At 40.4% G+C, this 12,948-nt stretch overlaps 1 protein-coding gene across 1 annotated transcript in view; it reads right to left on the bottom strand.

The window, feature by feature from the left end:
* The window catches only part of acox1 (acyl-CoA oxidase 1, palmitoyl), a 71,828-nt gene that overhangs the window by 49,881 nt on the left and 8,999 nt on the right, over nucleotides 1-12,948 (bottom strand). Inside the window, exons 3-4 of the mRNA XM_063030926.1 lie at nucleotides 5,423-5,583; nucleotides 4,317-4,424 (exon numbers count right to left, since the gene is read on the bottom strand). Coding sequence (XP_062886996.1) covers nucleotides 4,317-4,424; nucleotides 5,423-5,583 — 269 coding nt within the window. The remainder of the gene's footprint in view (nucleotides 1-4,316; nucleotides 4,425-5,422; nucleotides 5,584-12,948) is intronic.

The following is a 12,948-nucleotide window of genomic DNA, read 5'->3' as shown; positions in this document are numbered from 1 at the left end:
ATCTGCAACAAGCAAGAATTTGATCCCTGACACTTGACGTTCAATATCATTATCACAGAACCCCTCTTATTAATATCCTGGGGTCACCACTGATCACAAATTCAAATGGACCAGCCGAGTAAATGCCTTGGCTGTAACAGTACAGTAGGTCAAGAATAATCCCCTCCCACACTCCACCCTCAAATCCCACCCCACCCCAAGAGGCCTCTTTGCCACCTACTGGGTGGACAGTTACCAATCAGAAATATGACTGAATATCTTTCCACTTCCAAAGATAAATACTCTCAAGCAGCCCACACGTTTGGCATCCATTTCCTTTAACCCCAATATACAGTGGCTGCAATGCACATCATCCACAGCAGGGGTCTCCAACTGCTTTTGCATCGCGGACCGGCCGACCGGTGGGGGGGTGGGGGGTGTTCAAGTAGGGTTAAACTCACCTCAACATGTCTTTTACAGTTGGGGTTGCCAACTTTCTCACTCCCAAATAAGGGACAAAAGTAGCAGTCAAATCCCGGGACACTTTACCCCAGGAAAGACTACTGTGACCATGAAACCTTGCGCGGGCACCTGTGTACGCATGCGTGTACGTGCTGATTCCCCCCCACCCCCCCCCACAAATCGGTTTTGCCTTAATCTTCCCGACTACACTGTACATACATTATTTCTACTTTATACAGGCTATGTATTTATCATATCATTCCTGCTTTTACTATATGTTAGTGTTATTATTTTTGGTTTTGTGTGTTAATTGGTATGATTTGTCAGGTTATTTTTTGGGTCTGGGAACGCTCAAAAATTTTCCCATATAAATTAATGGTTATTGCTTCTTCGCTTCACGCCATTTCGACACGAAAGGTTTCATAGGAACGCTCTACCTTAGCGGGGGAAATACGGGACAAACAATCAATTTAGCCCAATATACAGGATGTCCCAGCAAATACGGGACAGTTGGCAACCCTATGTTCAAGTTCAACAGTGCAACTATTTTTTCAAAGATGGATCCCGGAAGTTTTGCAAATGAAAGAGGAGGACCGGTTAATTGAAATTGAGCGGGCACATAGAGCTCTAAGACCAAAACCACAAGATGACCAATATCCATGAGCAATTTTAGTAAAATTCTTAAGATTTCGAGACAAGGAAAGGATTCTACAGGCAGCTGCCCAAGCTGCCAAGAATAGAAAAGGGCCATTGATGATTCAAGGGAACAAAATTTTTTTCTACCCTGACATAAGTTATGAACTTTTGAAGAGAAGGAAGAAATTTAATCCAGTGAAAAAAATCCTATGGGATCACGGTTATCATTTTATATTGCGTTACCCTGCAACCTTGAAGATTTTTTTGACTGGTGGAGAAAAAAGATTTTTTGATGATTACCGGAAAGCGGAGCAGTTTGTCCAAGACTCTCTGAATATTCACCAGGTACAAGAACAAAACCAGGGGAGCGAGATGGATTGAAGAAGAAGAATGGACTTGTTGGATTTTTGAAGGCGGATGAATATATAAATATATTACTAATTATATGAGGGAGGGGAAGTAAGGTTAAAATTTGAGGAATACTAGTTGGGAATAGTAACATTAATTTTTTTTTATATATATATATAATTTTTTTTGTTACGGGGGAGCTGGAAGAAGCACTGATCAATTGCTACACTAATCATGTGTGCAAGCGTGGCTGTAGCCATGACCCGCAAAATGGAGCGGGGTAGTGTTGTGTATCCTTTCATTCACAACATTAGTAGGGGGGTATTTTGTTTTTTCTTATTTTATATATATCTCATCTATCTTTTTTTTCTTTTTGCCTGGATGATTGGGGGGGGAAACGCATAGCAACATGGTGAAGTTCAAAGAGATTCCCCAAGGAACTATGAGAGTTGAGAAGCTAAGTAATGTTCTAGATTGGAGTAACTTTGTTAAAAATAATGATTAATTTATTGAATTTTTTGAGTTTTAATGTTAATATGCTTAACAGACCAGTGAAAAGAAAAAGAATCTTAACACATATTAAGAAAATGAAGATAGATTCAGCCTTTTTACAGGAAACGCATTTAACAGAAACAGAACATCAGAAATTAAAGAGAGATTGGGTGGGTAGTGTTGTTGTAGTGGGGAGTAGCAATTTTTAAGTCAAAACAAGAATGGGAAACAGATCTGAATATTAATATTGATGAAACAAATTGGTCAAGACTGTGCCTTGACAGTATGACAAATACAATAAATGTTCGACTTAGATTAGTATAATATAACTTTTTACACCAATTATATATTACACCACAAAAAATAAATAGATTAAATTCAAACCTATCTGATAAATGCTTTCGGTGTAATCAAGAAATTGGTACTTTTTTACATTCTACTTGATCTTGTTTTAAAATTCAACCCTTTTGGATTGTGACAAGAATACACATAGATAAGATGTTAGCTGTCCTGTGTGATCAGCAGTTGGTCTGCCACCTGTCTTCAAGAGAGAGATAAGGAAGACAATGGATCAGCATTTGGAGATGTGTAACAAAGGGACGGGAGAGAGAGCTGTCTAGAGCGGCTCCCCCTTTGAACCCTGAACTGTTTGAAGTGATGGACAGGCGATGCCCGAGCAGGGGGATAAAAAGGGACAGGTTCACTAAGGCAGGACACACACGACACCACGAGGTAACGAGACCCTGGAAGCGGTGCCCCCCTCCCCCCCCCCGCAAGTCGGCGGGAGTCGTTTGGAAGGCTGGTTGCGGAACCAAGCCTTAGGCGCACAGGGTGGAAAGGTACGATCAGCGGGAACCCGGTGTGTGTCCGCCCTTGCTTGGGTGCCAGGTTCACTGCAGAGGATCGACCGCATCTGGAGGAGGGGTCACAGTCGGTGACCTCAGGTGACATCACAAAGGACTCGCCCGAAAGCTGCTTGTGAGCAATATCGCCGGTCCGTGAGTGAAAGCCGTTTCTGAATGATCAGTCGTTCCCGTTCTCTCTCTCTCCCCCTCCCCCCACGTTGTCCATTGCCATTGCAACGATTACTGCGAACTGAACTAAATTGAACTGAACTTTGTGTCACTTTGAAACTGGTCATTTGCCCCTAGACAACGATAGAGCTTGATTGATCCTATTATCTGAATTCTGTGTACATGTATGTTTATGATTGCTGAACTGTTGCATTCATTATCCCTTTTGATTAAGAGTACTGTGTTGCTTGTTTCTTTAATAAAACTTTCTTAGTTTTAGTAATCCAGACTCCAACTGAGTGATCCATTTCTGCTGGTTTGGCAACCCAGTTACAGGGTACGTAACAGGATAAATTTAAGAGTCTTATTGGGACAAATTACTGGAACTCAACTTCCACATAACCCTGTATTATTTCTACTAGGTGATATTGAAGGGATAAAGCCAAAACTTAAATGGAATAAGTATCAGAAAGAAATTATAAAAATTGCATTGGCAGTAGCTAAGAAGACTATAGTTGTTACTTGGAAATCTGATTTGTATTTAAGTATGAATCGTTGGAACAATGAAATGGCGAGTTCTATTCCACTCGAAAAAATTACTTATAATTTAAGAGATAAATATGGAACATTTTTGAATATCTGGCGCCCTTATTTACAAAAGATAGGATGGCATATTTAATTGCTCCGATAAAGATCTTGGTCCCTTGGGGAAACTAACGAATAAGTATATTAAATTTATTTTGAATCCCATGGAGCATGTGGAAACGTTCCAATACCCAGGCGGTTCCTTTTTTTTCTTTCTTTTCTTTTTAGGTAGGACTATATGGGGGGGGGGTTAAGGGGAGGGGGGAGGGTAGATTTTTTTTTCTATGTATTCATTTTGAAAATTTAATAAAAATTATATTTAAAAAAAAGCTCAACAGTGCGTGACAGGGAATGAGGAAAGGTGCAGCGGACTCGTATCGTTTCCTCATGGCCCGGTAGCTCATGCTTCGCGGCCCAGTGGTTGGGGACCGCTGATCTACGGAATGTAGTGCAGTTACTCACCCAGCCTACTCTGACAGCACCTCCCAAACCTGTGACCTATAGCAGTAAGGACATGGGGACACCACATCCAGCAGATTCCCTTCAAAGTCACACACCATTGTGACTCAGGAATACAGCACATCTTGCATTGTCATTAGGTTGTAGTCCTTTAATTCCCTCCCATACCAGAAGGACTGTAGTAGGTCAAGGTGGCAGTTCACTACCACTCTCTGGGGAAATTAGGGATAGGCAATGAATGCTGGCCTTGCCAATGTCACCTGGATTCCAAAAATGAATGTAAAATGCTAAGTAATCCGTGCATTTATCGCTGGTGAATCTTCCACCACTGTGCTCACTTACGTCCTCCAGGCCACCATTTGATTGAAGTCACAGTTGGGCTGTTCAGCACAAACTCTTGGGTGGAAGGATCATATGTTGCCGTCGTCTCCAAACCACGGATGAACGTGCCTGAAAATGACAGAACAGAAATTGGCAGGAACTACCCCACTCTCAGTGCACAACACAATAGAAGCAACTTCACTGTTCAAGATGTAATTGTTCTTGGGATGTGACAACACAGGAAGGGCAAATTTTGCTGCTGGGCTTAGTTCCAAATCGCCCTCAAGGAACTATCTTTTTAAATAAAAAAAACAGCTCAGGTGAATTCACTGCACAGACAGGGAGTCATGCAAGCCAGATAATGTGGACAGGACACATTAAACCAGCTATGGTTAAAGGCATTGGACTCTGGCAATCCTCCAAGACAACCACAAATTCGTCATGATTTGGACGGTTGTGTGCCTCAATAATCTACAGGACGATGTTGGCAGGAGTCAGGGATTTATGCTTTGGCTCTTGGTAGGGTCATCCATACCAAACAGGTCAATGGGTAGAGGCCAAACTAAGAGTGGTCCACTGGTCCTCTAGATTCAGGAGTTAAAACAAAATTGTTACAGAAACAATTGGTTATATGGTTATAAACAGCAATGAAGAATTATTCTACATCTGAATGTGATAGTATTCTTGAGTCTCCACCCAAGACTTGCATGGAGTTGTGAAAACTAAGAGATAGCTACTAACGCGATGACGGAAGCCCTGAACACCGCCAGAGATGGAGGGCCTTCATTGCTGCCCTAAACGCCAGCGGCATAATGGGTAGTAACACTCATTATTATCATTATAAGATGCCGAACTAGCAGCAAAACACATAGGCAAGAACTTCAGTCCTAAATGCCTACATGCAAAACGGGTGAGGGACTGTGAGAAATAGTTAAGCAGAAGCAAAGGAAACTTCCACTACCTGACTCACAACTCTAATATATGACTATTAAGAGAATCAACATGGGAGCCATTGATATGCAAGCTAAACTATCCATTCCCTGACAAAGTAGGCAACGTGTCACTATCCCAGAGAAGCTTTATACTCTGATGTGCCCAAGTTTAGACTACTGTAGCATGTACTATACCATGGCCTATCTCAGTCTGTGCATAAGTGCCAATGATTTGAAGATTCCAAGCTGGCATGAAGAAGCGATCTTGTTGTTCAGGAGTAGCCTGGTTGAGAATGGTGGGCAGAAACATGCCTAGGTGGAGATCTAGAGGCTCAGGCCGTCCACGGTGCACATACCTATGAAAACACAGGCAAGAGATTACAGGAAGAGACAGAGGCATACAGACATAGGAATACAGAGGGTGAGAAGGGGGGACAGACACGCAGCCATCGAGTTTCATTAGTGATTGGATTAACTCTTGCATGCAGCAACAATTATTGTCTATCATGGGTGAATTCTTATCAGTTTAATGCAAAAAAAAATTTCAAAAACAAAGCACAAATAGAAAACAAAGCACAAGAGTGTCATGTGTCCATCATGTTTAAGAGTCGCGAGGTAATGATGCAGCTCTATAAAACTCTGGTTAGGCCACACTTGGAGTACTGTGTCCAGTTCTGGTCGCCTCACTATAGGGAGGATGTGGAAGCATTGGAAAGGGTACAGAGGAGATTTACCAGGATGCTGCCTGGTTTAGAGAGTATGCATTATCATCAGAGATTAAAGGAGCTAGGGCTTTACTCTTCGGAGAGGAGGAGGATGAGAGGAGACATGATAGAGGTGTACAAGATATTAAGAGGAATAGATAGAGTGGACAGCCAGTGCCTCTTCCCTAGGTCACCACTGCTCAATACAAGAGGACATGGCTTTAAGGTAAGGGGTGGGAAGTTCAAGGGGGATATTAGAGGAAGGTTTTTTTTAAACTCACAGTGGTTGGTGCGTGGAATGAGTCAGTGGTGGAGGCAGATACACTAGTGAAATTTAAGAAACTACTAGACAGGTATATGGAGGAATTTAAGGTGGTGGGTTATATGGGAGGCAGGGTTTGAGGGTCGGCACAACATTGTGGGCTGAAGGGCCTGTACTGTGCTGTACTATTCTATGTTCTATGTTGCATCCTCTTCTGAAGCATAACATCTCTTGGGCTCTGATCAGCTTTATTCCATTGAGTCAACTATTACGGGATGATATCCAAGTACTTTTTCCTGAGACTGTGACTAGGAACATAACCTAATAATACCACATACTATATATTATAAATATTACATATACAGTATTATACAAATAATAATTTGAGTTATAATCTTTGGTTCATATGCGATAAGCAATCAAAAAAGCTGTTCTAGTAACCTACTGGTAACATGCAAAGAACCAAAGGGATCATACAAAAAGGTCATGCAAAGTAACTCAAAATGGTTCACTGAAACATGGATCAAACAGACTGTTGAGATTAAACTATATCTCACTGTCCCAAAGACAGAATTTTCTTTTTTGGCTGCCACATATTTTGGAGATACCTGCATTTCCTAACTGTAGCTTTTTTTTTGTTACACTGAAACATGGGGCTCTCAAAGGTATGATATATAGGTTGCACTAAAGAGACATCACATTGAGGGGCATCCTATAATACCAACACCATTCCATCTGCACCAATCAGTAAGCTTGGCCTTTGTCCCTCCCTCTGCAACTGGATCCTTAACTCCCTCACTGAGAGACCACAGTCAGTACGGATTGGGAATACATCTCTTTGCTGACAATCTTCATAGGCACACCTCCAGAGCGTGCACTTAGCCCACTGCGCTGCTATCTCTACACCCATGACTGCGTGGCTAGGCACAGCACAAACAGCATTTATAACAGCTGCCGGCAGAATCTGGTGATGTGATGAAGACAGATCAGCTGGTTGAATGGTGTTGTAACAACCTTGCACTCAATGTCAGTAAGATTAAGGAAATGTTTGTGGACTTCAGGAAGGGGAAGTCAAGGGTCACACACCAGACCATATCAAGGGGTCAGCAATGAACACCATCTATTTTTTACACTAATTTAATATTTACTAAAATTTACAGTACATGTATTGCACAGTACTGCTGCTGCAAAACAAATTCTGTGACAGATGACAGTGATACAGGAGAGACAGTTAGCACCTAAAGTGGAAGGGGATTAATATCCTAGCAAAAAGGTTTGCTAATACTGCACAGAGTTGGGGGCAGGGTGGGATTTAAACTAGAGTTCCGGGGGATGGGAACCAGACTGTCAGAACAGATAGTGGAGAGGCTGTGAGACCTCAGACAACAATCAAGAATTGAATGGTTGAGCATGGTATGTCTAATGTTCTGAGCTTCAGCATTTCACTGCAAGAAGCATCATAGGAAAGGCAGATGAGCTCAACGCATGGATCACCTGGAATTCTGATATTGTGGCCATTAGTGAGACTTGGTTGCAGGAGGGGCAGAACTGGCAGCTCAATATTCCAGCGTTCCGTTGTTTTAGATGTGACAGAGCAGGAGGGATTAAAGGAGGGGATGGTGTTACTAGCCACAGAAAACATCATGGCAGTGCTCAGTCAAGACAGACTGGAGAACTTGTCTAGAGGTGCTATGGATGGAACCGAGCAATAAGAAAGCTATGACCACATCAATGGGGCTATATCACAGCCCTCTCAACAGACCAGGGATTTAAAGGAACACATTTGCAGACAAATCACGAACTGTTGCAAGAAACAAGGTTATCATCGTCATCATCAGTTTGAGCTTTGACTGCCGTGGCCCACACACTCCTGTTTTGGGTCAAGTGGATCAATTCATTGGTATTCATTTCCAGTTCTCTGGCTGCTGTCTCCATCATCATTTGTCTTTGTCTTCCTCTTGCTTTCTTCCCTTCAATCTTTCCCATAATAACCATGCATTCTAACTCCTCTTTCCTAATCACATGTTACGTTGCCTTTTCATGATCTCATACATTATTTCTCTTTTCGTGTTTGCTCTGTTCATGACATCCTCTTTAGATATTCCTTTCGCCCATGATATTCTTTGCATCCTCCTCAAAAACCACATCTCTGCTGCTACAATTCATCTCCTCATGTTACTAGATATTGTCCAACATTCTGAGCCATATAACATAACTGGATAAACGTAATATTTCAGTACTCTGAGGCGGGTTGTCATGCCTAGTTTAGTATTGGTCAGTATACTTTCCATTCTTGTAAAGGTGCCTTTTACCATCCCTATTCTTCTTTTGATGTCCATGTTGCACCTGCCATCTGATCTCACCCAGCTTCCAAAGTAGCAAAAGTTCTGTACTTGTTTTATGTCTTCCCCGTTTATTTTCAGCCTGCAGATAGGATTCTCCTTCTTTCTGGCTATCACCAAACATTCTGTATTTTTGCAATTGATAGATAGACCCATTTTTGCACTTTTTTCAACAATTATATCAATTAAGTTTTGTAGCTCTTTCTCCGTACTTGCAATTAACACACTGTCATCTGCATATCTGAAATAATTGATGTTTTCACTGCCAACTTTGATTCCTAATATGTCTCTTATTTTTTGTAATATTGTTTCACTGTACACATTAATCAGGGGAGAAAACACACTCTTGTCTAATGCCTCTCTTGATTTTCGTAAACTGACTCACTTCTCCATCTATTCTTACAGTGGCGGTTTGTTCCCAGTACAGATTTCTGATTAGGTGGAGGTCTTTCGAATCTAGATCTACAGTTTTCTGTAATAACGCGTTTCTTGTACCTTTGTCTTTCACAAAACCACATTGTTCTTTACCTATTTCAGCTTGTCTCTTACTTCCAGCTCTTGTCATCAAAAATTCTTAGAAGTATCTTGGTGATATGACTCATTAAACATATCGTCCTATGTAATTCACATTCTATTGCTCCAGGTTTCTTAGGAAAGTGATAAATACTGATTTTTTTCATCTCATCTAGTAGTATTCCAGTCTCATAAATGTCATTGATTAAATCAGTAAGTTTTTCAGTTCCATAATCTTCAAGGGTGATAATTTGTTCTACAAACGTTTGTATTACTAATTCATCAGGACCTGCTGCCTTTCCTTTCTTCACCTTATTTACTGCATTACGGACTTCAGATTTTAAAATACTTGGACCTTCGATATTTTTCTTAATTTCTGGTTTTTCACCTCGATTGTCTTCAAACAATTCCTGAACATACTCAGTCCATTGTTCATAATGTCATTTTTTTTCCATGATAATGGTACCGTTCTTTACTTTCAAACATCCACCTGAAGAACAGAGGAGCTTTTTACCAGTGATATTCCTGATTTGTTGATGTTACCTTTTTGGATCAGTAATAGGGATTCTTTCTATTTGCTCACATTCCTGGTTTAACCATTCTTCTTTGCCTTTTTGACATAAACTTTTAACTTTTTTTTAAATCTATGGACTTATATTCGATAGGATTTGCTTTCTTCTGTCTTCTTTCTTCCATTAGAATTTTGATTTCATCTGTCATCCATTTATTCTTTGTGTTTTTTTCTTTTTTAGGAATCACTGACTTGAGTTAAATTTCATTTCTACATGATTGCTACCATCTTCAATAGATTCTATTTCTAGACTTTGAAATCTATTCCTTACTTCAATTGTAAAGTTGAAAGTTTTCTTCTTTAATTAATTGCAAGTAGTCAAGGGATTGTTCAGGTTTTTGCTTCTTTAGTTTTTTAAGTTTTACTTTGACATGACATACTACTAGGTTATGGCCACTATTACAGTCTGCACCTGGATATGTTTGGCACTGAGTCACTGAGTTTCTAAATATTTGGTTTATAGTAATAAAGTCAATTTGATTTCTAGTGTTATCACCTGGACTTTTCCAGGTCCACAAGTGTCTTGGATGGTTTTTAAAGTAGGTATTCATAATGACCTGATTATTCATCTTGCACTATTCTACCCATTTCTCACCTCTTTCATTTCTTTCCCCTAGTCCAAATTTTCCTATGGTATTTCCATCAGCACCTTGTCCTACTTTAGCATTTAGATCTCCCATGACAATAACAATATCTTGAGATTTGCATTCATTCTTTGCTTGTTCAAGCTCTTCATAGAATTTATCTATATCCTCATTTGTTCCATCTGTTGTTGGTGCATATACCTGTATAATTGCTAAATCAAATGGTTGTCCTCTGAATCTAACAAGGAGCACTCTTTCTGATATTGCCGAATGTCCTAGAACACTTTTTGCCATGTTTTCATCCATAAGAATTCCTACTCCATTAGTATGGGAAGTTCCACAAGAATAAGTTAGTGTTTTATTTCTATTCTGACATGTTCCAGCACCTATCCAACGAACTTTGCTAATTCCCATGATGTTAATCTTTAATCTTTCTATTTCATTTATCACATGGTCCAATCTTCCTGCTTGATATAGGGTTCTTACATTCCAAGTGGCAATAATTTTTTTTTGTGTTACTTGAATTTTATGAGCAGTAGCTTGATGACGATCGGGGATCCCCTGCTGACCAGAATCAACCCTACTGAGTGAAGCATCTTCAGAATTGTCTTGAAGATCCTCGAAGCTGTTGTTGTGTGATACACTGAGAGTTTGACCATGGTTTTCTTAGCAAATAGATTCTAGGAAACCTAGTATCTAGCAAGTGGTTTGCTATTGCCTTCCATTGGGCGAACTAAAGAAATCGCCATTTCTCTTCCCAAATGTTCATCCGCCTGTACTATAGCCATTGACATTTGGTGTCCTAGCTCATCCGCCTTCTCTGTCATAAGTTCAATTACTGAACCTGCTGGATCTGCTGTTGGCCTTTGCTCATATCCTGAGCAGGAACCCTTGCAGGTGCTACCGTTCCGGGTCAGAGCAGCCCTGGGAGCAATGAATAACTAAGGGGTAACTCCACTTTCCCCAAAGCTCTGAAAGTTCCCAATCAGAGCCTCATCACCGGTTGAAGTTTAGAGTTATACCCAGGACAAAAGGTCGTTATAGAAGATGGTTTTAAACTTTCCACATAATGACTGGGATTCCCATACTGTAAAAGGACTAGATGGGATAGAGTTTGTCAAATGCATTCAGGAAAGTTTCCTTAATCACTACATAGAAGGTCCAACAAGGGAGTGTGTGACAGTTGATCTGCTGTTAGGGAATGAGACAAGGAAGGTGACAGAAGTTTGTGTTGGGGAATGCTTTGAGACTAATGGCATTGGGACCACCTGATGCAAAGTCAATATGCAAAATGAAAGGTCTGGTCTGCGAGTTGAGATTCTAAATTAGAGAAAGCCCATTTTGATGGTATCAGAAAGGATCCACCAAGTGTGGATTGGGACAGGCTGTTTTCTGGCAAAGGTGTACTTGGTAAGTGGGAGGCGTTCAAAAGTGAGATTTATGAGAGTACAAAGCATGTATGTTCCTGTCAGAATAAAAGGTAAAGAAAACAGGTGTAGGAAACCTAGGTTTTTCAAGAGATATTAAGGCACTGGTTAAGAAAAAAAAAGTGTATAGCAGGTATAGGCAGGGAGGAACAAGTGAAGTGCTCATGAGAAATTCAAGAGAACACAAATAAATCAGGAGGGCTAAAAGAAGGCATGTGGCTGCAGACAAGCTGAAAGAGAATCCCAAGGGATTCTACAGATATGTTAACAGCAATAGGGACAAAATTGGTCCTCTGGAAGACGAGAATGGTAATCCATGTGTGGAGCCAAAAGAGATGGGGGAAGATCTTAAGTGAATTTTTTGCATCTGTATTTACTCAGGAGACAGGCACAGAGTCTATAGAAATGAGGCAAAGTGGCATCAACTTCATGGACCCTATAGAGATTACAGAGGAGGAGGTGTTTGCTGTTCTGAGGCAAATTAAATAGATAAATCCCCAGAGCCTGACAAGGCATTCTCTCGAACCCTATGTAAGACAAGTGCCGAACTGCCAGGGCCCTAGCGGAGATATTTAAATCATCCTTAGCGACAGGAGAGGAGCCAGAGGATTGGAAGATAGCCAATGTTGTTCCACTGTTTAAGAAAGGCTCTAAAAATAAACAAAGAAATTGTAGACCAGTATGCCTGATATCAGTAGTGGGAAAGTTTTGGAAGGTGTTCTAAGGAACCAGATATACAAGTATTTGGATAGATACGGGCTGATTAAGGATAGTCAGCATGGCTTTGTGTGTGGTAGGAGATGAGCAAAGGGCCCATTTCTGTGCCGTACATTTCTATGACTGCTTGACTATTTAATATTGAAGTGCAATCATCATTGTAAAGGGTTTTGGAATGCACGAAAGTTATGAAAAGCAATAAAGTGTCACTCTGCATTAATAGCATCTTAAAGCAGTAAGTTTACACATGGATAGGTTAATTTGGAGGCTGGATTCATATAAGCTCTTTAAAAGCTGTTGACAAAGGGGCTTTCTTCTTACCAGCCTCGGTTCCAAAAGAATTACAATAATTACTGTACAAAAGCTGTTCAGTGGATTCAAATAATGAGCATTATTTAGTTCAATTTTTAAGCACTGCAATAAATATACCAACTATAATATGACCAATTGCCTATAGGGCTATTCTGCTAAACTTCAAGACATTCAGATCCAACTTAAAATTGAAAGTTTGGAAGATTTCTATCAGGGCAGGAAAAACAGGGTTCTAACCAATTTCCAAACTAAGTTCATAAAATAATGGAATAACCAGTAGATTCAAGTA

This window comes from Mobula hypostoma, chromosome 22 (genome assembly GCF_963921235.1).
Source record: "Mobula hypostoma chromosome 22, sMobHyp1.1, whole genome shotgun sequence".
NCBI lineage: Eukaryota > Metazoa > Chordata > Chondrichthyes > Myliobatiformes > Myliobatidae > Mobula > Mobula hypostoma.
This window is presented reverse-complemented; position numbering and strand designations above follow the sequence as displayed.